The 27,731-nt window shown below is 40.6% G+C and overlaps 3 protein-coding genes across 9 annotated transcripts; 1 reads left to right on the top strand and 2 right to left on the bottom strand.

Annotated features, from left to right (window-relative positions):
- Positions 1–4,402: 4,402 nt before the first annotated feature.
- On the bottom strand, positions 4,403–12,450 carry LOC128880625 (cyclin-dependent kinase-like 4). 6 transcript variants are annotated; one of them, XM_054130900.1, is made up of 6 exons: positions 12,251–12,450; positions 8,671–8,943; positions 8,039–8,233; positions 6,760–7,051; positions 5,891–6,281; positions 4,403–5,612 (listed from the first exon to the last, which is right to left on the bottom strand). In XM_054130900.1, exons 2-6 carry the CDS (start codon positions 8,836–8,838, stop codon positions 5,309–5,311), a joined length of 1,350 nt encoding a protein of 449 aa, XP_053986875.1. In that variant the 5' UTR covers positions 8,839–8,943; positions 12,251–12,450; the 3' UTR covers positions 4,403–5,308. The 6 variants fall into 6 exon arrangements, with proteins under 6 accessions (XP_053986875.1, XP_053986874.1, XP_053986871.1 ...); XM_054130899.1 differs by lacking the exon at positions 12,251–12,450 and having other exon boundaries at positions 4,403–5,005; positions 5,287–5,612; positions 8,671–9,909; XM_054130896.1 differs by lacking the exon at positions 12,251–12,450 and adding an exon at positions 9,051–9,906.
- A 195-nt stretch (positions 12,451–12,645) lies between these two features.
- Positions 12,646–19,364, top strand: LOC128880627 (zinc finger CCHC domain-containing protein 24-like). 2 transcript variants are annotated; one of them, XR_008457880.1, is made up of 5 exons: positions 12,646–13,816; positions 14,927–15,169; positions 16,513–16,677; positions 17,858–18,041; positions 18,152–19,364. XR_008457880.1 is itself a non-coding variant. In XM_054130903.1 (4 exons), exons 1-4 carry the CDS (start codon positions 13,622–13,624, stop codon positions 17,969–17,971), a joined length of 717 nt encoding a protein of 238 aa, XP_053986878.1. In that variant the 5' UTR covers positions 12,646–13,621; the 3' UTR covers positions 17,972–19,364. The 2 variants fall into 2 exon arrangements, 1 of the variants encoding a protein (XP_053986878.1); XM_054130903.1 differs by having other exon boundaries at positions 17,858–19,364.
- An 83-nt stretch (positions 19,365–19,447) lies between these two features.
- LOC128880624 (Golgi-specific brefeldin A-resistance guanine nucleotide exchange factor 1) lies at positions 19,448–26,779 on the bottom strand. Its single transcript, XM_054130895.1, has 14 exons — positions 26,492–26,779; positions 25,982–26,180; positions 25,685–25,912; positions 25,516–25,622; positions 24,899–25,457; positions 24,444–24,838; positions 24,184–24,361; positions 23,985–24,100; positions 23,724–23,912; positions 23,301–23,636; positions 23,006–23,214; positions 22,674–22,919; positions 20,041–22,594; positions 19,448–19,607 (listed from the first exon to the last, which is right to left on the bottom strand). The coding sequence occupies exons 1-14, from the start codon at positions 26,609–26,611 to the stop codon at positions 19,506–19,508; spliced, it is 5,538 nt and encodes a 1,845-aa protein (XP_053986870.1). The 5' UTR covers positions 26,612–26,779; the 3' UTR covers positions 19,448–19,505.
- Between the last annotated feature and the right edge of the window lie 952 nt (positions 26,780–27,731).

Raw genomic sequence — 27,731 nt, 5'->3', positions numbered from 1 at the left:
CGAAGAATTGAATAAGTAAAGCTTGTTCAATTAACACCGTCATACCTAAGACAAGCCCTGAATACTGCAAATAAGTTCAACTAGTAAATCGTACGCAGCATACCGATATTGCTCCTTGTACCAAAATTACCCCGAAATCAGGCCATTAATAAAAAGTATATTTCCCAACTATCATTTGCATAAATTCTCAAAGCCTCCAATAAGCCAATAAGCTAGGCCGTGATAGAGCCTGTCGTCCGATCGTCGCAACTAGGGAGGAACACGTGAAAAAGATTTGCATAATTAAAAAAAAAAAAATGTCATAGTGTCTCAAGATTCGAGTGAAATCAATTTCAGAGCATCAAGATCAAATAGTTTGACAGATGTCGAGCTGGTTTACAGTCTCAGCGACTCGTTCGAGGAAAGTACCGTCGGGCCAGGTATATGTATAGCTAAGCGTACCGATTCGAGGGAAAGCTGATCGCGAGGGGGAAACGTATGGAGAGGGAAGGTTGGTTGGTTTTGTTGGCTCGTGGTCGCAAACTTTCCTCGTCCGTCGTGTTACGTAAGAGTGTATCAGGCCAGGAAGATCGTACGTTTACGAGCCAGCGCGTCGCGGCTCGTTAAAGCTTCCCCCATTGGCGGGGCTTTCTCTCTCGCGACTCGGGAGTCAAAACCAGGAAACGTATTAATCCACCCAACATTTTTCCGGCGGCGGTTCACCCTGGCACGTTCCATCGAATACGAGGGAGTCTCTGTGTTATCGACGCGATGCACAGTGTTTCGAAACGACGCGGACGGTCTTAACGTCTCGAGTTAGAAGTGAGTAGATCTTGGAGGAAAAGTACCATTTTTAAGATGTGTACATTTATTTTAATTATTAAACCTACCCGATTTCACATTTCATTCGCAGTTATCTCTACTATCTATTTAAATCAAACAAGTGACTTAACAAGACACTTTTTTTCAATCGAACAGAAAAATATTTTTTGTCGTACTAAATCGAATAATACATGAATCGTTTGTATAATTTTTATATCGTATATAAGGACTGTATACAAATGTTTGTAAACGTTAATTTGACCAGTCGTGGTAGGTTTAGTGCTAATTGCTAGACTGCGGATCTTTTTGCATTTATAGGAAATTTGAATGTGGAAGAAAGTATAAAATGCACAGAATGTATAAGAGTATAAAAAAACATTGGGAGTAAAGTTATTATAATATTTGCAGAATAACACAAATAAATAGATGGTACGTAACGTCCCATTCAAACAAAATTCCAACTAATATAAAACAATAAGAATAATATGTTTCTCACGACCAAATACCTGTATCGAAAATCGAAACACCGTGGCATCGCTTACATACGAATCGCCTCGGAAGCATACAGTCGAACCTCCATAAATCAGAACGCCGTTCATTTACCCGTTTGCGAAACCTTGATAACTCGAAAAATAGATAAAACAGAATCCGACTCCTAGCTCCGCAGTACACTCGAATTAATGTAAAATGTAAACAGACCTCCGCAACTCGAAACTCTCCCTCAGAGAACGAGAGAACTAATCGACAATTGAAGGTCCCCGCGAGTACCGAGAAAGCTTTAATCGCAAGCGTGTCGCTTTAATTATCGGTCGTTGTTATTGTTTACTTTGTTCGTACAGTTGGAACGACTTGAAACACGAGTACAATGAAAACGAAAGTCCAGAAGGTTTAATCTTAACGTACTTATTATGTATATAGCCGTAAAAAAGAGTTCGTTTCTCTTAGATCTAGCATCGTAAGTCGAGATTGTTTATCGAGCTTCTATAAGTCGAAGCCAATTCTCTATATAGCTCGAAAATATTTTGCATTTTTCGCGAATCGAAGGAAACGAAAGATTCGTCGTTACCTTTCGTTTCCTCCGGTGAATCTCAACTTCGACTTATCGAGGTCTCTGACCGTGAGAAACATCGTCTCTCATCGAGAGAAACGCCAAAGGGTCCCGTTAGTCCTCGAACTCCCCCAGATCCTGACGCGATGCCACGGTCTCTCGCCGATGACGTTGCACATTGCGAGATTGCAACGAATTTTTTGATATATCGCAGAACCTGAGGATTTTGTTAGAAACTAATATTACATTTATCGACGGGATTAACCCTCGAGCGAATACGAGGCCGATGTTACTAACGCCGATAGATCCACCATTGTGTCCCGCGGAACGGTTATTTCGATAAGCGAGACGAAAGGAATCCTTCGGGACGAGGTGTACGCGTTTAAAAGAGATGAGAACGTGATGTAACGCGCAACGATTGCTACATCAATTTTCGACAATATCCGATTAATATATTAATTAATCCGACAATACGCAGCGAGATCAAATTTTTGCCAGCTGCTCCGTGGCTTAATATAAGAGAAAAGTGTTATATATACATATATAAAAAAAAAAAAATTATTATGCTTCGGAAAATACGCTTCGTGTATATTTGCCGAAATTCGACAAAATCGCAGAGAGATATATCTCTTTATTCCGGTAAGTGTTGTGCAATAGGTATTCTATAAATAGGTGTACAGGCAAGTGATCGTTCGAGGGTTGAATTTGGTAGAAAATCCTCGAAGCAGATATTACTCGTCGACGATATATAAAAACATCTTCTCTCTGTGAGCATCGAGTCTCACGATCGCGAATCGTTCCACGGAAAGGCGAATCCCTCGGTTCGAGTTGTACTTGTACATACGTGAGCACCGAAAAACGTTCGCGATCGGCTTCGTTTGTAATTAAAAGAAAGAACGAAAGAAAGAAAGAAAGAAAGATAGAAAGAAAGAAAGAAAGAAAGAGAGAACGAACGAAAGAAAGAAAGAAAGAAAAGAAAAATGAAAAAAAAAACTACGACTGTAGCGTAAGTGAGCGTATATCTGTAAAATTATTCCTACGGTGAACGTGAATGCTTTAGCCAATGTTTGGAAGCGTGTGTTAACCGATTTACGCGCATTATTATTGTTAATAATATAATTGTATTTACTTTTATAAAATAATGTCGGATATTGTAATTAAAATTCTATACTGAAATTACTCTGTATCCATGAGAGACGAATAAATAAAATGATCGAAATAATACAACGACAGGTTCGAGTCTTGGACGTCCTCGGAGCATTTCTGTTGAGCGGGGTGCAATGAGAATCATTTGCAGTTAAATAGTTGTATCTGGTAATTAAACGTTAATTAACGAGTTTTCCACAGCTAGGTGTACAGAATAAGAAGCCTCCCTTAAATACAATGAAATTGGCGCCTACAAATGATTGGATCACTGGATTAAACGAAATAAAATAATATTTTCTGTCGATCAAATATCGAGTTAGGACAGGAGTAAAATAACAGATTTCCATTTAAGATAGTTTGTTTGACGCCGTGACTCCATTTAAGAACACTTTAAATAACAGCTTTTATTTTTGTATAATTTCTTTTTTCGACTCGAGACTAAACTATTAATCAATTCATTCTTTTACCTATCTCAGATTTTATACGGTACAGTTCTGAAGTGAAAGAGTATTTCAAGTAACTCGACAGTGTCTATTTTAGTAGAAAAGAAGTCTTCCGTGGGTACGTGTCCATTTGCAACGAATCAGTATGTTTGACACCGTCTTCGTCACTATGGCGCTAAGCGACAACTATAAACAGTGTCACTTATTGATCGATGACCGTCTTGTTTTACAGACACGTACCTACTTCGGTCCGTTCTTGAAACTCAACTACTAAATCATACAGGCATTGGGCCATCGGAACTTTCCTTACCAACTCAGTCCCCTCGCAGAAGAACTCACGATCTAGCATGAGGATTAAAAGTATCAGCAGTAAAACATGTCACGAAAATACTGTCTGAGTAGGTTTGGAGTCTAATTGACCAATAGACCAAAAGTGTTCAATTTTAGATACGAATAACTTTTAAACCGTTGTATTCCTAACTACTACTAAACGGTAGAAAAAACGTCAATAAATTTGGATGTGCCAAAGTAAAGTTGAACCGTTTTATCTCCCAAAGCGATCAAGCCTTGGGTCAGTGATTTTTTATGTATAACGCTCGTCCTGAATGGGTTAAAGATCGGATTCTATTTCCGGTTCAAGAAAAGTCGACCAAAGTCACAGGCAAACTAGCCTGTAAACCACTACGCGTATAGGGCAACTTTAGGTCGGGTTCATAATCCAAATGCTTTATAATGAATGTGCTATTTTGCAGGAACTTGCGATAATACATTGCTGACGTTTCAGGTAAATAATTGAGATAGGAATTAAGACTTTAAAAATCGATCTGTTGTTACAAATTTAGACATTCATGCAGACGTACGTTTACAGCGGCATCCTCGACATACTTAATGGAATCACAATTCTCTTTTTATTTTTCACCGAGTAGGTACGTTCAAGTTATCACGTTTACATATACAGACAACATGCATGCATTTCTATTTTATTATTATATCATATATTATACTATATTACACTTTTTCTACTTTTCACTGGTACTCTCGACACGTTATCACTGTTACAAAATAGAAACACGCGTACAGTAGTATTTTATTATTATATTATTATACTACATATATCACATTACCATCTTATAAGTACTTGTTATGTTAAAAGAAAATAGGTTTCCCCTTGCATTTAATGCGCGTCGAAAAAGTATTAATCGATCGAGTAATACAACAGCCAACAATATTGGTTATACATAATTTAATAGTTGAATGAAACATTGGATTCTTGTTAGTTGATATGAAAAAGCATTTCTCGTGATACGTTACTATTGTAAATGAATAATTTATCCGAATTTAAATACTAAAAATAACTCGTTTACTTAGTAGATAAATACAACATCCAAAACAATTATACAACATACATTTATTGATAGTATAATAATATATAAAGTAAATTACAAGTGTACTGGTTGATCGACCACTATTATATATGTACATTTTCACGAAATAAATTCATTTCTGTACTTGGAAATTTCACCGGGCAGGTGAGCAGAAACTTTCGTGTTGGTGTTTAATGACTCTCCTGCATATAAAGAATTCAAGGTGAGCAATGTAATTATATAAAAATGACCAAACCAATCGATAAATTGCCTTAACCTCTTGAGGAAAGGAAAAAATATACAATATCAAACTGAGACAGTATATTTATACATGAAAATCGATTTAGAGATTACTCGATTAAAGAAAAAAAATCCATTTAAAATTCGTCTCACGAAATGTTCATTTCCATAGAGCCGCCATATGAAGCGCCATAGCGGCTGAGAATCGACCTTTGGGCGCAAAGGGTTGATCAGGATCACTTGCCTATGATACGTGATAGATTCCTCTAGCGATCCACGCTGGGAAAATCGATTCTCTTTCTCTTGCCAGCAGTGCTCGCCTTGCTCTGGTCTTTAGACGCTAGGGAGGGTAGCAGCGTGCAACCCTTTGACCCTGCTGTAAGCAATCCTTTGTGCTCGAGCCTCCGGATGTAGGTCGTATTCGGCGCCACGGAAACGGGCCCGAAGTAACAAACCTCCCTTGGACGAGTGATCTGTATCGGAGGTGGTCGATGGGTCTCCACGGTCTCGATTTGCTCCGATGGGACTTTGTCGCTGTTCGATTTGTCCTTGATCATGGTTATCTGCCATCTAAAAACAATCATTGACTAAAAACACGGACGAAACAGATAGGTACAGTATTAATTGCAAAAATTATGGAGGCATATCATTTTATATAACAGCATTCCTCAAAGTATTTATTGATTTTGTAATTTTTTCAATACAGTTTGCTGTTAATATTTTACAAACCACAAGCAACAAGAATATCACCAGTCAAGTATCTATTTTTTCATTCAGAAAAAAAGTCGGTGCCTCGAAAATGAATCCTAACATTCTTAATTCGATGTCCAGATTCTGTATACATATACCTGCCAGTGCTTTTGCGACAAGTTCTAGTCGGAGACTCTGCCAAAAGGATGCTCAATCGCCTCTCCTCTGATCTTTTGCCAACCAAAGGATTCATGGCGGACTCCTTGGCGACGTGGAGCTGCAACTCGTCGAGGAACTTGTCCGCGAAGCCGTTTCTCGTAAACAGGGTATGATTCAACAGCGTCGAGCACTTAGGCCTCAAGTCAGGGTCCATTCGAAGACACTGAGCCAAGAAATCCGTGGTCAAAGGGTCCCACAAAGGGAACATTCTACGAATAGACGCGAGACCAGACTGAGGGGGTCCTACGAGCTCGTCTGCGCTCGTCAGACGCAGCATTCTTCCAGGTCCATTGTGGCCCATCATCGCTTGATGCTTGTTGCAGAGTCCTCCTGAAATTTCATCAACGTTTCCTGCCGAATTGCTTCATTCAAAGATCCCGTGTTTTCAGAATTATTATAGAGGAGCCATTTGTTGGCCTTCATTGAACGCGCTTCCACTGCTCCCTTATTCAATAATACATATATGTATGACGAGACTCTGGTAGGCGAACTACGCGAATCGATTAACGAGTTTACCTTCCTTTCTGCCGGTATTTGTGTTCACTGTGTAGTATTTCAAATATCACTCAAGCAGGAATAACGAAGGACGAAGAAGAGAATCAGAAATAAAAGGACCACGAAAAATTGTGAATACGAAGAATCGCATTAGATATGGAGAAATGTAAAATTGTATAGTTGAAAATAAATAATAAGTAGAGTATGCAAGTGGGAATAAAGAAATGCTGCAATCCTCAAAGTAATTTCAAAAGGTACTTTCAACGATCAACAATATCGTTAGCTACCAATAAAGTACGTACACAAGTCTTACCAAGAACTTTGGTGATTCTGTAAAGCTGATCTACGTCACTGTCGCCAGGGAACAGGGGGTTTCCAGTCATCATTTCAGCGTACAGGCAGCCTGTTGCCCAGACGTCCACTGGTTTGCCATACCGTGGATCGCCAACCAACAGTTCTGGAGATCGGTACCACCTGGTTGCTACGTAATCCGTGCAGGATTCGTTTGGTCCACTGACGAGTCGAGCGAATCCAAAGTCGCAAAGCTTGATGACTCCATTGGGCGACACGAGAACGTTCTCTGGCTTTATGTCACGATGCATGATCTGCAGAGAATCGTTTGAAATATTAGAGGAAATTTTCTACAGATATTTTACGCTTCCTATATGGAAAGATTATTGCTTGCGATACAACAATTGCACTGGCTTTCGAGGTTATTATCCAGAATATCAACCAAAACAAAGAAGAATTTATTTTAAGGTAAAAGTTCGATCCAATAACTATACAATTGAGTAGCCCATCTTCGCTGTGCGATAAACGCCTTTGAGCGTTCAGCGAGAATGTTTGATAAACGAGACTATGGTACTTGAGCTCCGTATAGGGCACGCGAAATTCGCACGCAAATTTCTGAATTTATCGCTGAGTCGAGGGAAGCTTTTTAACAAGGACAAAGGTAACTGACACGCCAGCGACTCGCAATAAATTTCACGATTGCCTCTGATGTTATTTTCGTCGTTTTACGACGGATCGATAATTATTATACGGTTACAATTACTAATCCTGTTACATCGGTCACGCGATTCTCGTTAAAATGGCTTTCAAAGCTTATGTGTATTTTGTGTATGCCGCAGATTGCTCGAAACAGAGTTTCTAAGTAATTGACGAACGGTTTGCGGTAATAATTTGTGGGAATGTTAATCGAATAAATGTTATCCGCTGGACGCATTCAAACGTGTCAGCGACGATCTCGTTCGCCACAATGTGGTCATTCATCGAAGATCGGCTGACCGAATACGACCATATATACACCGATTTGATCCTGGAGTTCATGGAATTCTGATTACTCAGAGAAAATATACCGTAAACAAAACACGACAACAAAATTTACTGAGCACATGATTTTTACTTGTTTGTTGAGGAATTTCGAGTAGAATAAGCGAGCGAGTATTAGAGTACGATGGTTAAAGATTAGTAGCGTATGGATGGTGACTACTGGGTCCTTGACTGTCTTACGATTTTGATTACTTTTTATGGTCAGGAGGACAGCATTTTTAATATTCTTATGTATACGATAAAGTAGCTTTGATACTCACATTATTGGCATGACAGAAGTTTAATCCCCGAAGTACTTGGTAGATATGTCGCTTAGATACCTCGTAACCTAGGCTACCACCAAAGCGTTCCAATTCATCCAGCAAAGTGTGGTCCAGGTACTCGAACACTAGGTAGAATCGTTTCTTTCGCCGGAATACTTCGATCATATTCACCAAATTCTCGTGACGCAATTTCTGCAAGCGGATATGATCTGCGTTCAACTTTCTATTCGAGTCAAGTGTACCGAAAATGGTACACGGTAAACATTTTAATAAATATGCAAGATTATTTATTAGAATTATTAAGACACTCTTTTCCTCCTCCTCTACTACATGCCTCTTATTTCGTCTTTTAAAATGAAATTATTTTATTGTTACAATGAATCGATACAGGAGAATAGTTGTTACAACCTTTATAAAAGTTTCAAATTGTCCGTATTGTCTAAAGAGTATCAAAATTAGATAGGCTATACATTATATAATATAATCTTTGCAATTTATTCTCATTCTTATTTCCCTTAAAAAGTTCATTTCAATTCCTTAGAATTTAAGATTTATTCTAAAGTCAGAAATTAACAATAGAGAGTATACGATTACTCGAACAACTCGATAAACCTCTCTCTTCGACGTACCTTTAACATCCTGATCTCGCGAAACGCCATCTTCCGCACCTGGAGATCCTCTTCAGTTTCCAGGAACCTCTTGATGGCAACGAACTGGCCAGTCTCTCGATGTCTGCACTTCATCACTACTCCATAGCTACCTTCTCCAACAACCTCCATCATCTCGTACTTTTCCATCCTGTTTCCTACTCCTAAGGAGATCTCCTTCCAAAGTCGATTATCGAGGAAAATTCTTCTGCGATGAAACGAGAATCGTCGACTACGTTTCTTCGCTATTCTTTCCTAAACAAGTAGGTGCGATGCAAAGGATCAACGACGAGATCGTTTAGGCTCGATGACAGCATAGTACATGGCTCTGTGAGCCAATAAACGACCGAACACACGCGTACCGTCTTAGATCAGGACTAACACTTTTCAATGGTCAACTGAATTCAAATTCAAACTTTACTTTCTTAGACACCAGGGGCACTAGGGAGAAGAAATGAACGACATGTTGGTAGAGGAGTTGGATTAATTGTAAGATGGACGTTCGCATAGTTGACGCGCCTTTAAAGTCGTGAAACAGCCAAAACATTCAGAGAAGATGCACTCAGAGATTCACAGTGTTCAGTGAACGTTTTATTACACCTAATTTAAATTGTTGGAGGATGTTAGAGATCAGCGGATGCTCGACAATTGGGCCCAACCATCTATGAATAGAAACACTCGTTAATCACCCTGTGAATTCACTATGAAGAAGGCACTAGGAACTCCAAGAAGAAATCTACTTGATTCGATTGGAAAAATTACGTGGTAGATGAGATTCCGTTTCCTGAAATCGCCGCGACCGCTTCCAGGCTGTAACTGTTCCGACGCCGACGAGCAGCCAGCGAGACTGTCATCGACGATTATCGATCAACGGCTAATTATATACATATACGGGGGATGCCCCCGTGGTCGGCCACGCACGGCTGGGCGGAGGATTGAATATTAAAATAGGGTAGACGAAGGTTACTTTTCCGCGGCGAACCGAGTTCGAGGGTGACACAAGGAGTCACGACCTACCACTACGTTACAACGTCCGCCTAATTCGATCTATATATGCAGATTCTATTTTTAACATGCTTTTCACGTGCCCACGACGTCGATGGATGTTATCACACGCGTGAGTGACGTTCTCGAGACCAGCTGATCGAGTGTACGCTCGAAGCGACTATACGTATAGTATATACCTGGCGCGGACCGATACGTCTGGAGAACAATCTACATATAAGAAATTCTAATAAAAATTTCATAATAAGTGCTGAAACATTATCTGGATAGCTAGCTAATGGACCTACAAGAAAATACAAATAATTGCATTCATATAACCGATGAATTCAATTACGTAATATTTAAAAGATCCAAGACCAAATACAATAATATTCCTGTGCATGCCAAAAATTCTACTCAATAATTGTACTCTATTTATTGTAATTTAATCTACTCTAATCTATTTACTCTATGTACTCTATTAATTTTATTTGTATTCTAATCCTTCTTCCAAAGGCCCTAAGTGAATGCAATTACCGAAAGACTCTCATCCAGACAGTCCATACTTGATACTGGTGTGATTGCTAGCAGATTGGGTGAACGTTTCGTCTCGTGAAAAATTTACGAAGGGTTGATAATAGAAGACAAGAGTATTTCTTGGCTTGTTCCCTTGAACGCGTTTATTTCTAGAACACGGGCGCGATGTGTCAAGGTTCCTCTTGGTTGCGCGTCTCTTACATAGGTTATGCGGGGAAGAAAGCTTTGGTGACTTCCAAGCAAAGTCTCAAAGTGTCCTGATAACCGTCCCCTCGAATCAGAGCGAGGATATTCAAAGAACGAATTTTTTAAAGAAGTACGGTAACGTGGAAGTCGTTTTCGAGAAAAGATAACGGGAATCGTGAAATGCAGGGTCGAAGGGCTAATAGTGGACGCGTGTACCTCATCGAGGATGGAGCGTAAAGGTGAGAGGGAACTTGTTGGAGCAGAATTATCGTGGCTGAACTTTGCGTGCCGAGTTCCTTTCGCAAAGGCGATAGGTCACCACGCGGCCAAACTTGCCAGAAAGTTTTCCAAGGTCTTTTGGTTGCGGGCGCTTAAATACCGCTCTTGTTCTCCGGCCATGTTTGTTTCGTTTTAATTACGACCACTGCGATAGAAATAATGCTTGTTTCCTGCGGAATGTTCGCGTTTGTGTCGTTAAAGAAGAAACTAGCTGCAATGCTGACGAAAAGAACAGGTACCTTACCTAAAGGACACGACTTTTACTTGGATGATTCATTTAATATCATTTAAAATTGTTTAATTAAACCTCACCAAGCCACAAAATTCTGAGATGGTCCTTATTCGCTAAAAATTCCTGCATGGTCTGAACACCCTAAATAACCATTAAACTCTCAACATCTATCTAGTTGAGGTTTCGTTATCTTCTAAGAACATTCTTCTTATAATAACAACATTGTTCAAGTGTTTCAAATTTTTTGGAATTTACTGAATGTAATTTAATTAAGAAATAAAAATGTGTTTGTATATTTTAATAACTATAAACTTCTGCTGAACCCACATGGAATCGTTTGGAAGCGAAAGGTTAGAATCGATCTGCCACGCGAGCGATGAATAATGAATTAACTTTCAAACTAACAATGTGTAGTGTTCGTTGCATACGTTGCATACGGGAAAGGGGGTCAAACCAAGAGCGCACCTTACGTCGAATTTACCCCGTGGAGGTTCTGAAATGTTTTCGTGGGACCTTTGACACTCGAGACTCGCGTTCCAAGATCAGATTGAAGTCATCGCTCGGTCGAACATTAATGGGACTATTGAACGAAAGCTGTACGAATATCGTGGCTAATCGATATTCCGTATTTATTAATAGAAAGGGTTCGATGACTCGCCTAACTAAAACGCAACACGCGTCCCTCCAAAACTGCTAACATGTACCCAGGAAATTTTTAAATGATATCGCTTGAAATATTATTTCAAATGTCACATTATTTCATAATTGTTCTCATACCTGTAATCACTTTTGACATAACATTATTTGCAATATTACACGTATATCAAACATCACGTTATTTTCTTTTATTATCATTTGAAATAATTATGAAATTATCGTATTGCAAGTATTATACATTACAGACCTGAACTCTTTTAAAATTATATTATTTGAAACACAACTACATGTATCGTTAAATTTGGTATAAAAAAATAAGGAAATAAAACTCGTTGTTTCAAATATCTATTACTTCAGACGAATGATATTATTACATTTTTATTTTCAGTGGTCATTTGATCTGTCGATAGTTAAACGAACTGAAATAAATTATTTGAAATAGTTACATCTTATTCTGATTCCAATGAAAATTTGCCCAAGTCTACGATATACGTAATTCGTATACGTCATTCGTACGTTAAATTTGCCTAATGGTCGCGATACAAATATAATATAAACGGTCGCAACCTAAGCAATTTGATAATTCTTTAAACATAATTTCCCAGAAATATTTTTAAAATCTCAATCAGCAATAATAGAAGAACTAAGAACCTATCCTCTTCATCCAAAGTAAAATAATACTCTCACTAAAACACGAAGAACTCCGTTCAGCTATCAGTCTCGACATCTCTACTTCTAAGACAGGAAAATAATCAATTCTGGAGTGATCTTAGAGATCAAGTGATTTAAACAGACAGCAGTCGATCGCACGTGCGATCGAAGGACACGCGATATAAATTATAAGATGAACGGAAAGACGCGCGAGACAGGAGCAGCCTAAGCAGAATGCTTCGCACTCGGGGCTCGATCGAAACGCGCTCGAGGTTGATCCGCGGCAGGCTGCTCGGTGGATAGCAAGCACTGAAATAGCTTTACCACATGGCGGGGGTCTTTAACGCTGGCCAGATTGCTCTCTATGCGTTCGTACGTGTCTGCGTCGGGGAACACTGTCGTCGTTCAGACCTAACTCGAATCCTCCGAAGAAACGAGTCCGTCGAAACTGGGAAAGACGATTCGCTCCTGGATCATACGCGCCTCACCGCTCGTACAACTCTAAAAAATCTCTACAAGATTTCCCAGGATTGCAAAATTAATCGTGTTATCAGCTGGAGTATTTTTATAAACGATCTCCGAGGAAAAGTGAAGATACGAGACCATTTGGAAGATCAATCCTCTCCCAAAAATCTCTTCAAGACCTCCCAAGGATCTACCAACTTCCCGAAACTCATAGCGAAGTGTTTCGACAAACAATCTTCAAAGAAGTGTGTAGATACGAGGCCCATTTGTTGGATCTATCGTCGATCATCGATCGTCGCGTCCTCGAGGAGGAAGTGGAGGATCCGCGAGACGGTACACAGCGAGCTGCTGTTTAACTTGGACGTTGGAGTTCGCTGGTACAAGAATACATCGTCGCGCGGCGAACATATGACGGCAAAATGAACATACACGAACGCAGATCACCAACGTGTGAATGAGTGAGTGAGTGAGTGAGTGAGTGAGTGAGAGAGAGTGTGTGTGTGTGTGTAAAATCCCTCGCGTTCGCTCCGTGTGCGTGTACCGCGATCCCAGCAGAATCCACTCCGCTCGAGGAGTCAGCTAGACGGGAATTCGCCTTGGGAGGCTTGTGAATCTGTGAATCTTCAAGTTTCATCGAAAGTTGGATTGGGTTTCGAGGAAAATTGTGTCCTAGTTATTTGTGGCCTATCCAGAATTTTATTTCTGTGGGTCCAAAGGTGATGCTGTGTTAGCGATACTATACCTTGAAGAAGATCATATGTGTGCAGTGTCAGCCAAAAGTTTCCAGCGATCTGTGCCGTAAAGTTCACGTAGACGCAACGATAGAGCCGTCCATCTCGAAAATGTGGAACTTTGAGGGAATAACCTGCTGCGGGATGAATCGCAGGTGGAATCGGTGAGAATCGACGCAGAATCGCGAGTGACGGCCACAAGTTGTCAGGTATGGCCGCCTGTCAGCCGAGGCAAGTGGTTCAGCACCTGCAGCTGCAGGAGCCGACACAGGTCGGGGTTGGATCCATCAACGGTATCGGTAGCCAAACTCAGAAGCCCCTTCAGCAACCTCACTACTCGCCTCACCTGCTCAATTGGGTCTACCTGGCGATCGCTGATCAGAATCATGCTCAGCCACCGGACCGGGTACGCAAAAGTGACTCTGTCACAGTTATTACCCTGTTGTCCTTAAGTGAGGGATTTTTTTTTCTATTTATCAAGATATATGAGAGAATTTTGAAAAAGAAATCTTCTGAATCGGGAGAGTTACAGTGGAAACTTTAAAATATACAGGATGAGGCAATAACTATTAGCATCTCAGATATCTTCGAAACTATAAGTTTCGCAGAAATATTTGCTAATATTTAATAAGAGTTTTTTTGCAGGTTTATGCTTTCACATCATGATAGAGGATCTTGAAACGAGTTCAACGACCGATTACACAAGGTCATTGAAGGGCACAGAAAGTAGAGAAAAGCGATAATATTTACGGTTTTGCTAGTAAATGAAACGTACGTTTATAGTAAGTGATCAAAATGATCACCGTCACTGTCGATGCAACATTGAACTCTTTTTCTACGATTGATTGACTTGCAAGTCTTACAGCGTCAGACCTTATTAACGCACAGCTTGCAATAATTCGCTGTTGCATGTCGCGTAAGGTGTAGTTTGTACTTGTTTGTACATTTTATGTATTTTTCATTGTTCCCCACAGAAAGAAATCCAGATACGGATTCAAACGTGCCGGATTAATCGGATTTATAGGTACTAATCTTATCATGTTCATCTTATCCTGCAAACTTATTAAAGTGTCCTTCATTCGGTGTTGATTCTCACAATCGGTGAAGTAAGCGGTAAACAGTCAGCACGCCTTCCTCTACTGTTTACTGTATGTGTCATTGAGTACCAAAACCGTAAGTATTATCGCCTTTGTATACGGAAGCATAAACATATCGATCCATTTAAAAATGAAGGTGACTGTAACTTTACATCACTTTGCATTTCGTTGCATACCTCTGACATTTCTCTGAGAGATGCCAGTGTGTTGTTAGGGTCCACTGGTGGTTCCTCTATAGCTCGGATACCTCGGTATGGCTAGACACGTACTATAGCTATGACAAAGCACATCGCATGCTTTATCACAGCTACTGGAGCCTAAGGGCTCCAAGAAAATGATCAACGACTTCCTGACCAACGATTTATTGTTAGACGAGTCGAGCATAATATTAACGATCCAACCACCGATTGTGACTTTAGAGCAAGCTTCTTCCAACCATCTGGAACGGCTTCCCCACGGCAGGCTCGCATACGTACTTGCATCGAGGTGGACTGAGTCCTTCTGGTGCGATGGGAGCCACTTTGGCAGACAGCATCGGCGATCTCGCCGACCATTTCACGGAGCTGGGTCTGCTGGACCGGAAGCCGACCAAGAGGCCGCCACCCAGCTACCTTTGCCACCTGTGCTTCAAGAAGGACCACTACATCAAGGACTGTCCGCAGGTGTCTATCTTCAGATAAATTTCTTTGGATCCCTTACAGCTTTCACAATTCTAGATCGTGTGTGTATGATAAAATTAGGGGAAGAGCAAGATGATTTAAGCCGTTCATTGCACAAATCGATTAACTCCTTAAACGAAAAAGTTGAGAAATGCGTGGAAATAATGTACCCAGTTTTTTAAAATTCCCTTTATAATACAAAAAATGAAAATAATAAATGGTGTTAATCTGTATCGACACCATTAAAACATCTGGTGCAATTAGTTAACTGTGTTGTTGGTTGTCTACTTACAACGTGAGCTTGAGCGAACAGATAAAACTTTTGATAAACGTAGTAACGAAGCCACAACACTGACAAAACGAACACCCTTCCTCAAGAAATGTCCAGCTAGTACCCAGCTGAAATTGATAATCGAGATTCTCCATAAAGTTGCAACATTGGCAAAATGTCTGAACACTCTTCCAAAAATACATCCAGCTGCCGTATAAGCTCAGAGAGCATGGTCTATTCCTATGTAGATTGAAACGAGCGCGGTTACGAGCGAATTCCGCGGTGCTTCTAAACGAAGCGCGTCGCTTGATGCGACGACGCGATACGGTGCTCAATTGAACGCTAATTGAGACAACAAACAGCGTCTCTGTCGAGGATGACGTCACTTGCTACTCCTCAGCCAGCATGGTTGATGAGTTTGGCCCCATTAAGGCCGCATGCACGCGCCACTTTTTTGGGAGTTGACGCGCGAGCAATCGCGAATATTATCTGATAACCGTGCTCGATTGTAGAACACACATTAAGGAGCATTCCATGTCAAATCGATCATCCTTGTAGACTGGTGTCAAGGATTTTGTTGATAATGGAGTACGTATTAGTTCACGAGGGACGTTTCTTCTCGGCACACACATTTTCACCCATGTACAGCCGCTTTCGTTGCGGGGGTCACCGTCATAAAGTCTACAATGACGGTTGGCTATTGTTGTGGTTGTCCATTGTGCCTACTAGCGAACTGTACAGGGAATAAGAAAGGATATTTTGAAATCCAACCCCTAAGGAAGTAAAAAGGGGTTGCCATGTTAGTACTCCACGCGGATGAAACCGCGGGACAGAGCCAGTTCTCGATAAAAAGTTGTTGCGACATTCTGGGGCATTCAGCAGAGACTAAAGTTGCGCAATTGTTGAGTGATCCTCTTGGATTCGAAAGGAATAGACATCAGGAATCACAGCAGAAAATTCACGAAAATCTCTCGAATTCGAAGGAAATAGACTCCAAGAAAATCACTCAACAATCCACCCACTGATTAACCCAATGATTAGACCATTCCCATGAAACTATGTGTTTCTATTACAGGCACGGCCAAAGGGCGAGGGTCGGACACCCTATCAAGGAAAGAAACGTTGCTTCGGGGAATACAAGTGTCCAAAATGCAAACGCAAGTGGATGTCGAGCAACAGCTGGGCGAATATGGGCCAGGAATGCATCAAGTGCCACATAAACGTCTATCCGCACAAACAGGTGAATATACGCCGCACCATGTTCCGCACTTGCGTAATTTCCACATCGACCGGGACACCTGTTACACCTTGTCCCTCTTGTGATCGATTTTCCGCGTTTTCACGGCGCGCGACGGCCCCGATTCGTAAACACGCCATGGGGGGGAAAAATCAGATTTTCCACTGGCGCCCAGCTCCACGAAATTTTAGCTGCAGCCTCTACTATTTACGGATCGAGCTTTCACGTGTGTTGAACCGCGAAAATATTCTTGATCCTTCAACTATTCTCAATAGTCTACTGACCTCAGGTGTTGACATTCTTTCGGTACATATAAGTACGATAAGATTCTTGTTGATAAACATATACAGTGTATTACTTCAGTTTTCAATTGATCAACTATCGACTCCAAGGTGTTGATATCCTTTCAGCAAAAATATAAGTACACATGTATTAAAAGTAACGAACGTATGTACCATATTAATGAAACTTTCATTTAATATCAAATTTTTTGTCCAAGTCCAAATGGAACAAAACAGAAATCTAAATAAATTATGAAGAATGTAATAATTATAAACCCATTTGTACTCCTACAATAAATATTTAACAAAAACACTTTGTCGACCGCGGACATGCTTCGAAATATCGCGCAAACCGGCGAAAGCTAATTATAGTCGCATAATCGCGCTCACGCTGATCGCCCGGTGCGCAGAAAATACCCAGCCCGTTCCGCGGCAAAAACTCCCTCGTTGACTCTTTCTTCCTCCGTCGAAAAGGACCGTGTGCGTCGCAGACGCGACGAGTATTTTTAGTGGGCAAGGAGAAAATTTCAAAACGCAAATACCGTCGCACACTGGCGAATTTTCACCAAATCGTGGCCAAAAGTCCAGAAGAAAAATCAACAACTTCTTAGTAGAATAATAAAAGATGCTATTATTACGTGGATTCTTTAGATTCTTTCAAGATGTCGAAGAAGACATTTCTTTTTACTTACAATTAGTATGTAAGATAGTTTTGATTTGAAATATTCGGTCAACAAGGCTTTAAGCTACGATCATCGATGTCTATTATTTTTACAAGACATATTAACAAAATCGTGCCTTTTTTTTCAGTGCCCAACTTTACGTAACCCCTAAACTTCCTCTTTCAACTCCTTCCTGCACTTCCACGTTCACACAACCTAATTAGAACCATGTATTTACAGAAACGGCTGGAGAAACCAGAAGGGCTGGATGTATCTGATCAGAGCAAGGTCCATCCGCAACACCTGTGCGAGAAATGCAAACGTCTGGGTTATTATTGCCGAAAAGGCGAGTAAGAGTGGCACGAACAATCCTTGCCTCGATATACATGTACCAAAGATGTTCAGGGATTTAGGGTCTTTTAAGGTACTCGTGAATTCATGAAACCGTTCATTGTGATCAATAATTGTTCCGTTGAACGACACAAAACTGGGAAGAGCATGTTTCAAAGAATAGATTGCGCTTCTATTTTCTAGGTTAATAGCAAAACATTAACCATCGAATATTTTTCGATAAAACAAAAATAATAGCCAAATTCAAGGGATGCTCATCCAGAAAATATTAGGAATTTTGGAAATTTAACCCTTTACAGGTCACTGGTACTCGTTGTTACCACTAAGGAAAGAGCGGGAATTTTATATTTTTAATTTTATGATGTAAGGAAATGGATTACGACTTATGACAAAAAAAAAAAGAACAAAAATGCAGAGCAAGTTCTGCCCTATAAAGGGTTAAAACATTAACATCAACAGGAATACAAGCTATAATTTGATGTACACGATACAAAAGAAATGGTGCCTGAATCTAGAACGGAAATGAAAAATAACGTCTAGAGAGATTAGGGAGAAAATAAGAAAGGAATGCTTGAAACTGTTCTTCCTTGAACGCGGATGCTACGTGTCGAGCTTCAGTTTGCGGTTACGAAATCTCTACGAATCCATGATCAACCAATATATTTTCTTGCTTATGTATGTACAAAATGACGTGAATAAAACGCGACCACGGAATCGTACAGAGGTGTCGCGACGTGCAAAAAAAAAAAAAAAAAAATATCTGGTCACGTATGTATAGGGGAAGAGATAGAGAGATCGACTCTCTGCATTGTATGTACATATACAGGGTGTAACATAATGTGTCAAAACAATAAAATAAGTTCGTATAAACATGATCGATTTTGGTGTTTCAGAAGTAAATTGTGTGTTCCAACGATACTTCCATGTCGGCCAATTATCAAGCTTCGGATTTCGTGGGTTTATGTAAATATAGAAACCACGTGCAAAACGTATGCAGAATGTAATAAGATAATACAATAATATGAGTATTTTATTTTGAATAAGTGTGTACATTCTGCGTATGTTTAGCGCACGTTTTTCATACATTTTCATGCATACCCTGTAAACGCATATAATCCATGGTCTATTAATTACAACTAAAGCTTGATAGTTGCAGAAAAATAGATCCGAACTATTCGTGCAATGTATCGAGTCTCATTTAATTATCGAGGTGACCAACCAAGTGAGAAGGAGCCCTACTTACATAATATGTACCCACTACCTGTTGTAACCCATGCGTATGTGTATATATGTATATATCTTATGTATACGTATATATTAATAATAATATCGACGACATTGTAACATATTATTATTAATATATTGCCATGCCAAAATATACATCAAGTCAAAGGTCTATTCACTATGTCACGCCTACTGATTTTTCTTTTCCGGTTTAGAAACGAACATGGAAATTTCTCTCCAACATGGACAAAGGGATTTTCGTGTTCCATAGAAATATTTATATCATACAATATACATAACGAATGTACAGTGGTCAAGGATTAGTCACGGCGAATAGTCGATCCGCCGCGGGATCCTCGCTAAAATATGCCGCAGAATTAAACATCGTCGCCGCCGTAGAATCTACAGCTGTCGTCTGCAAAGAAAATATTCCGATTATTAAATTCCGTTTCTGATATGTATATACAAATATCCAGCCAATAAAGCTAATGCTAATCGTATGGTACAGTGTAGTAAAAGAAGAAATGAGAGAAAAGGAGGAAGCTATGATGGATCGATGCATCGTTGAAATAGGACGTCTCACAGATTAACGCGCAGCGAAACAAAGCGGACCGTAAAACAATGCTCTAATTAACGAGTTCAATGTATCTCTTACTCTTACTATACATTTCTTCGTTACTACACTCTCCGATGGTAGACTTTCCTAAAAACTGAACAATAAGAAGTCAGACCAGTTACAACTAAAACGAACGTGAAGGGTTGCGCGAGAACATAAACGAAAAAAAGTGATGAAAACTGCCAGTGTGCAACCGGATAGGCTCCTGCTAGAATGCAAGACAATGATTCACCTCGGACGAGTTCTCGCGGTGCGAAGAGTTCACTGCTCCGACATCTTGCGGTTCCTGCTTATACAGTAAGTGTTGCACAGAGTTCTGGTGCAACGGCGAGCCATCCAGATGCTGTTGCCTCCATTCTTCGTACTTAGCCAGGACATCGTGATCCTGCTTGTTATTCTGACTAATCTTTGGTAATCGCTCGAGATCCTCTTCTTTTGTTGTTGACCGTAGTTTTTGGTCTAGAGGTTCGATGTTCGCGTGGTCGATTGGTTGGTATACGTCGAACACTTGTTGCGCGGCTGGTTGCACAGCGACTGGACTCGAAACGCTTGGAGGCTGTTGATTCACCAGTGTGATCACCTGTTGCGATTCTTTGTTCTCGAACGACAAGGGCGCCAGAGGTATCGAGATGGGTATGAGATTGTTCGTTGGGCTAGAATTCGGAGTTTCGTTAGCGAGCACAGATGTCTCTATTTCTTGACACGGCGAATGTTCCGTTTGATCGACTGACGCGGTTTCTGGCTGAGGCGCTATGGATCCAGGGAACGAAGGTTGCTGCTGCTCCACCAGACTGATGACTTGCGAAGTTTGCTGTGTCTGCAATGGCGGCGGAAGCGGAGGGGGTTCGGGGAAAAGTTCATCTTTCAAGTAAGGTAAAAAGCCATCGATTGTTCTCCAAGTGGGCGCCCACAGATTAGAATCGGGGGCTAACACGTTAGCGGATGACATCACCAGTAACATGTTCTTTAATGACTCAGGTATAGCTTCGAAGAGAAGCTCACTGTTGTCCGCGTGCATATAGGCTCGGAGCAAGTCTAGAACGGTGAGCCAGAGAGGTAAGAACCCGGGAAGGCTCAGCAGAGGAGTCAAGTGATGAAGAAAGACTTTGGACAGTAGCATCGCCGCCCTGACTCTCGTCTCTTCCACGCCGAGAGGATCGTTCGACGTTATCGGTCCTAGTAGTTGAGCCAGCAGAGGGAACAGTACCTGTTCTAGACACTGAGACCACTCCACCGCGGATAATTGAGCTAAATCGTGGGCGAGCAACGTGCTCTGAAGATACGTTATGGCCGCGGTACGAACTGGCCTGCGAGCATCGCAGCATAATCTTGCGATACCTTGCAATAGAGGCCTCCATGCCTGCGGCCATAGGGACACTCCTTCCATGGCGTTACCCTCTTCTGCCCACCATCGAAATACTTGAGCGGTTCTGGTGTGCAACGTATACATCAAATCTAATAGCTGAAGTGGACTCTGCTGATAGCTGGCGGGTTCTTCCGCCGTGTTGTGCACTCTGCTTCGTTTTCCCGTACACTGAAGTACCGCTTCGGCAAAAGTCCTCACGCAACGGATGCACAACTCGAAGTTGAACGGAGTGACGTGCGCCACGTCTCTGACTAGAAACGTCAAGCTTTCGCAACACTTGGCGAGGGCGGCAGGATCGTGCGGTAGCAGGTCGCGATCGAAAACTATCGTGTCAGCGGCAACTGGCAGAGGTGCCTCCGTTCCCGTAGGAGACATTAACGCCCATTCGGGCACGGGACTGATGGGCCTAGGATCCAACATCGACGTTCTGGCATTGGTGGCTTCGTCTAAAACCGTGTTCGACTGCTTCGGCGACAACGCGCCAGCGCCTGCGCATTCTAACAGACTGAACACCACTCTCCAATCCTCTGTGCTATGAATGTTGGCGGCACCAGTTTTCAACAGTTCGAATAAACCGTATGCAATTTGACGTGCGAGGGGTGCGGTAGTCGCAGACGGCAGATGAGTCAAAGGTAACAAAGGAAGTAAGACAGTCCACGCGCATTCCTCTCCTCGCAACAATCGAATCGCTAGCCTTAGCATTCCAACGGCCACCCTTTCTAGAAGATAAGGGTGATTTTCTCGCGCAGCCGTTGTCAACAGGCCATCTAGGTGCGCCTGCACTATCGGCCAAATGCACATCACTCTGTCGCGATTCTGAATGGTTACCTCTAGCAACAACTCCAACAGGAACACCGACACGTCTTCATCGTTCAAGTTCGTGAACACCAGAGCACCGATGAGGGAACGGAGAGACTCAACCTGCAAGAACTTGCTCTCCTCTATGATCTGTTTGAGATTGCAAGTGGCGACGAACTCTGTGGCTTTCTTCCTCGCGGTTGCCTCCGCGGGATGAGACATCCGCGAGGTATCCAGAGCTATGTAGGAATACAAACTGGAGAATATCCCTTGGTCGACCGGCGGTGCCTTCGGCGCAGTCGGTTCCCGAAGCAGAGATACCTTTCCCGATGGATCTATGAAATCCTCCCCCTCGATCAGACTCTTTGGTAACAGTCTTGCTTTGTACAACGATTGCAGACAGTCGACGATGTTCTTCCACGAGGCTCTCATCGCGTCTCCGTGCATGCGAGAGATTTTGAATAGAGTTCGCGCGGCTAGCTGACACTTGCCGCTACGACCAAGATGCATGACCACTTGGTCGGGTTCAGCGCCGGTAGCGAGCCCCGTGAATTTGCATAAACTGACCACGAGGGTATCTAAATCGCTGCTCATGCCGTAATGAGCACTAATGGAGGCGCAACTGAAAATCAAGAAAAAAGATACCGTTATGATTGTCCAATGTGGTCGCTCAGTGTTGAGTCTGGAAAAACGTAACAAACCGGAGGAACGTATCCGCGACTCGGCGTTGCAAAGACCTGTCGGGTGCTTTGTCGTACGCTCTGCAAAGCGCACTGATGATAGGTGCCCAGGCTTGCTCGGCTAGCTCTTTGTCTACGAATTCGCCAGCGTTTCCAACTTTTAAATAGGTCGTCTCGGGTCCAGCTCCTCTGCGCAACAACACTTTCCATAAGTAATTGTCTTTCACCAACCCGGTCTGTTCAGCTGGCATTACGATTTCCTCGCTCCTAAGAATTACATTGTTCGATCAGCCATGAATTTCGGTATCGAAACTTAATAGGTTAGTAAGTGACGATAATAATGACAGTCGTACTTAATGGAGGTATATATTTCATCGAGCATGTCTTGATCGAAATCAGCACCGTCGTTAACCTTCTTCAAATTCCTTTTAAACGCATCCGCGTTCATTGGGTTATTCTGTCGCTTCACGTTGTAATTGTGCTGATCAACATTCAACATGATTACAGCGTACGCCAAGGTAAACGCTGCATCAGCCGAAGTAAACGGTTTGCCGTTACTATCCTGGAAAGACAAACGGCGATCTAAGTTTATTTTCGTTGCGTCAACGCGTTATATAAATTGTCGCGGAAACGGAATAGCAAACTCACGTGCCAATGTTCCGCGAACTTTTCGAGCAACAAAGAGATCAATGGCGCCTCGCCAGGAAGTCTAAAAGATTCTAGATAAAGTCGTAGAGCTTGATCGATTCGGGTGTTTCTCAAATCGAAATTATGAACGAAACAATTCAAAACGTTTTTATTTTCTTTTTTGCTAATGTACTCGCCGATAGCCTTCTTGTCAAGTCCAGGATTTTCCTTTAAAAATTTCGCCACTTTTTCTGGATCGGGATTACCTGGACTACCACCTAATAGATTGTGTTCCGTAAGTTTAGCGATTCCTTCTCGTGGATTCTCGTTGAACTTTTCAGTACCAAGCACCAACCACTAAATTAAGAAAAATCATGTAACTGTTAAACTATTTGTGCAAACTTAAAAAAAAAAACAAAAAAAACTATTACAATCATAACGTACTCGCTTGTTTGACTTTATAGCGAGCAGTTCCTCTCGCGTTGGAAGATTCGGCGAAGCATTATGCCGCGATGGCTTGCATAATTCTTTATAACCTTTGCACCTGACTTCCATCCCAGAAATCAACATTATTATGGCATCCAAAGAAATGAATTGCATATTATACATATTGCCCATCAATGCGGATGCGTTCTAGCGACAAGTATTGAAGGTAACATTGATAATCGATGACATTATCGTATTTTAATACAGGAAAAAATATACCTTCGACAGAAGCTTCATTAATTCCTCGTACAAATTGGTAGAATACAAACCGCAGTCGTAATTTAGATAGAGTTCCGCAGGTAATCCGGGTATTCGCCATAATCTTACTATGGCTTCTACAATTGAGAAAAATAAAATTTCCAACAATTGAATCATTTTACATAACCGAATATTATTTTTACATCGCAAGAATTCGTACCGAGAGCTAATTCTCGTTGATCATACGATATCCTATTCGAGTCAGAATTTACTATTTCCATCAATTTCGTTATGTAATGCTCCATTTGGAATTTTAAATGTTCTCTTTGAGATTCGAATAATAAAAACGATACTTGCAAGTCCGCCGCAAGGATCGATAATCGATCTGTGCCAAGAAGCTAAGAAATATGACTGCGATTATCATATGATTTATCAAATAGATTTCAAGATAACAAACAATTTTTAATACTATTATCTCACCAGAATAAGATTTCTGCAAAGATCATCTTTCACGAGCGCGAGCAACGACGGAAAGTTGGAAAGAGCATCAGCAGCGATTTCTAAGGCTACTTGCAATAAACTCAGTCCAAGATGCATCATAACTTCATTATTTTGTTTTTCGAGAGGGCTACACAAAGAGACAAGGAATCGAAATAATTCGCGAATGCATAGAGCACCGTACGGCGCTAATTGCTGTAGTGGGGTGAAACGAACTCCTTGAGCATTGACGTACTCTTCGACTTGCTCAGATTCTTTAACTTTAGACGCTTTATACGTGCTACTTGTACTTTCATCTATCGATAAATCTTCTATACTTCCCGCTGGAGATGCTATTAAATCAATATTTTTGTCATCGCCAACCGATTGATTTTCAACTGAAATAATAGAGACGATAATATTATAAGATTCATGTGAAATGGAGCTTTTTTAATTACCTTGATCTTCTATTTTAACCGGAGGTGTTTCCTTGGAATGATTCTGTTCATCCGTATCTTCTTTTTCAATACTCTTATTTTCCTCATGGGAAACTTGTTCTTTTTCTATCGAGGTATTTGTACTTTTCTCTGTTTCTTTGCTTGCCTTTGTATCTGTTTCATCTTCTACTTTCTTCTTTAGATCTGTACCATCTTCCAGTTTATTGTTTACATCTGTTCCATCTTCTACTTTCTTATTAACATCTAAATCATCTTCCTGTTTCGCGTTTTCATTTTTTTCATTTATATCTTTCTCACTCTTATCTTTAGAATCATTCTTTTCCTCTTCTATTTTTTCAACAGTTCCATGATCCAAGGGACCCTGCATATCAACTATATTTCCTACAGGAGCAATAGGTGTTGTTGCCAAATGACCTGCATTCACCTTATCAGCAGAACTCAAAAGTGGAGTTTCAGTATCATCTATGTCATTTAGATTTGGTTTTACCTTTTGCTTCAAATGATTCTTATTTCTTCTATTTTTACTACGAGTATTTTCCATATTGTCTGTTCTCATTTTCTATAAAAATATAAAGGTATTATAAGAGTCGATACAATTGGTAGGTTTACTAACTTACTTTCATATTTAATAGAACTCTTGTATCATCTGCAAACTGTGGTAATCGAGTGAAAAGATGTTGCACCATGTCCCTCAAACAATGTTCAGCTGTTCTTCTCAATAATTCTGCAGATACATATATGCTACAGATATTAAAAACAAATTTGTTTATGTTCCAAAATCCTTACCACTAAGACGTGTCTCGAAACATATCCTAAAACAGCTTGGCATAATTTCACAAATACTTTCATTTGAAAGATAGTCTCCAGCTGGTGATAACATGAGGGCTCTCAAAACTTGTAGTATTCTCATTAAAACAACGCCATCTCCTGATGCATCGGTTCCAACAAACCTTGCGTGTGTAACAGCATCAGCTACAGCCTCTACGCATTGTGCTATCGCAGGATGATCGTGATCTACAATAATTGTATCACTATTATATTCTGTCCTAACTATAACATCCACTTTTACAATACAGTGCCTACCAATAAGACCATAAGATATCATTTTATTAACTGCAGACAATGCAAGGCTAGTAACAGGTCCTGTTGTTTCTTCGGATCTGATAATTTCTAGGAACGGAGCTAGGAACACTCCTGGTTCTAATTGAGACAAATCTTTAGCTTCGTGCAGTGCCTCCTTCAAGGTGGTTAAACCTTTCACGAGAGTGTCCTGATCGTCGTCCTTTAATTATTATATCAATTACAAATATTGCAAGAATGCAATCAAAAGGCAATCATCTTCGAATTAAAAAATAACGTGTAAATATATAAGTGCGAAATAATCACGTAAAATAATACTGTCACACATTCTGATATATTACCATACTGTTTCTTGCAACCTGTTTGATTTGACAACTATCAAAATAAATCCACGTGATAATGTTACATAAAGACAATCAAAAGTTGACATGGGTGAGACTATTTTATTTTTCGTTGATAATAAAACTAAGTATCACATCATAAAAATAAAAGTGATTGACAATGCGTTCTAACCTGATGGGAGTGCGAGGACCATCGTGCACCTCGTCTCATAGCTGTCAACAGGAGGCAGACTTCGCCTTCGACGACGTACAAGCCACCTCCCGGACAGGCCATTTTCGCGATCCTGCTCATCTTCCTTGCAATACTCGTTCTTACACCATTTTCATTCCGAAGAAACCTTACAAGCAATTCGATAATTCGTAACGTCAAGTGTCAAGAGAACACTTCCAACACGATAATCACCAACTTGTCTCTCTAAGGAGACGTACAACAACTGATCAACCTCGGCCCGCGATCGTTCTGCCATTTAGCGAACAGAGCACGAATTAATAAACAGATAACCATGTGAACTGGCCGAATTAAGGTTATACCTATGATCAGTGCCATCTATAGCAAAACGGCCAAATTTGTAGCGAAATAGTTTTAGACGCTTCCATCAGGTACCAGATGGCGTCATCAATTTGATTCTTACCAACAACAGATATGATATTCATGTTGTCGATTATATTTATTTTATTACATCGAATAAGAAACTTGTTATTAGACTACAAGCATTGGGATATTGAAATTCAAGTGAAGAAACGTTCTTTGGCTCTAACATTTTGCAACGAATTTTTTAAAAAACTGGGTGCGCCATCTAGCGGTGAAAACTGAAACTATTTCTTGACAAACTTGGGCGTTTTGCCACCGATGATGGCGCCACTAGAACTAAAACAAATATTAAATTAAATATTTTTAAGAATTATTTATTGGCGTAATCACACAAGCGCTAACCTATTTTATTATCCTCTACATTTATTATGTAATTGTATTTAAAATAATAAATACAAAAAGTTCCTATACTGTTTGTAGAAAATCAATGAACAATCGAATGAATTTGGGCAGTTTGGGACAACTACTCAAAAAACACTTTAAAGAGAGATATATTTAGGAAATGTTTATAAAGAAACCATCCTATGAAGTGTTTTCAATTTTACATATGCACACAGCTTAAACACGAAAGTGTTTTGGCAGTGGAAACTCTTCTTCTAGTAGAAGATTTTATGACTACAGATGTATACTCTTGCTTTGTAATAAATATTTAGCAGCAAATAAATGTAGAAAAATCTGAAAAAAATTGGGAATACATTCCTATGTGTCCTCTACACGTAGCACTTTTAATCAAAATTAATAGCACTCCATGCACTGTGAACTTCGGGAAGACAATAAAGAGCCAACTATTTAGTCCAAGTCCGTACAGTTTTATTTTCCC

The sequence above is a fragment of the Hylaeus volcanicus genome, chromosome 8 (genome assembly GCF_026283585.1).
Source record: "Hylaeus volcanicus isolate JK05 chromosome 8, UHH_iyHylVolc1.0_haploid, whole genome shotgun sequence".
Lineage (NCBI taxonomy): Eukaryota > Metazoa > Arthropoda > Insecta > Hymenoptera > Colletidae > Hylaeus > Hylaeus volcanicus.
The sequence above is the reverse complement of the archived record's forward strand: the minus strand, read 5'-3'. Positions and strand labels throughout refer to the sequence as shown.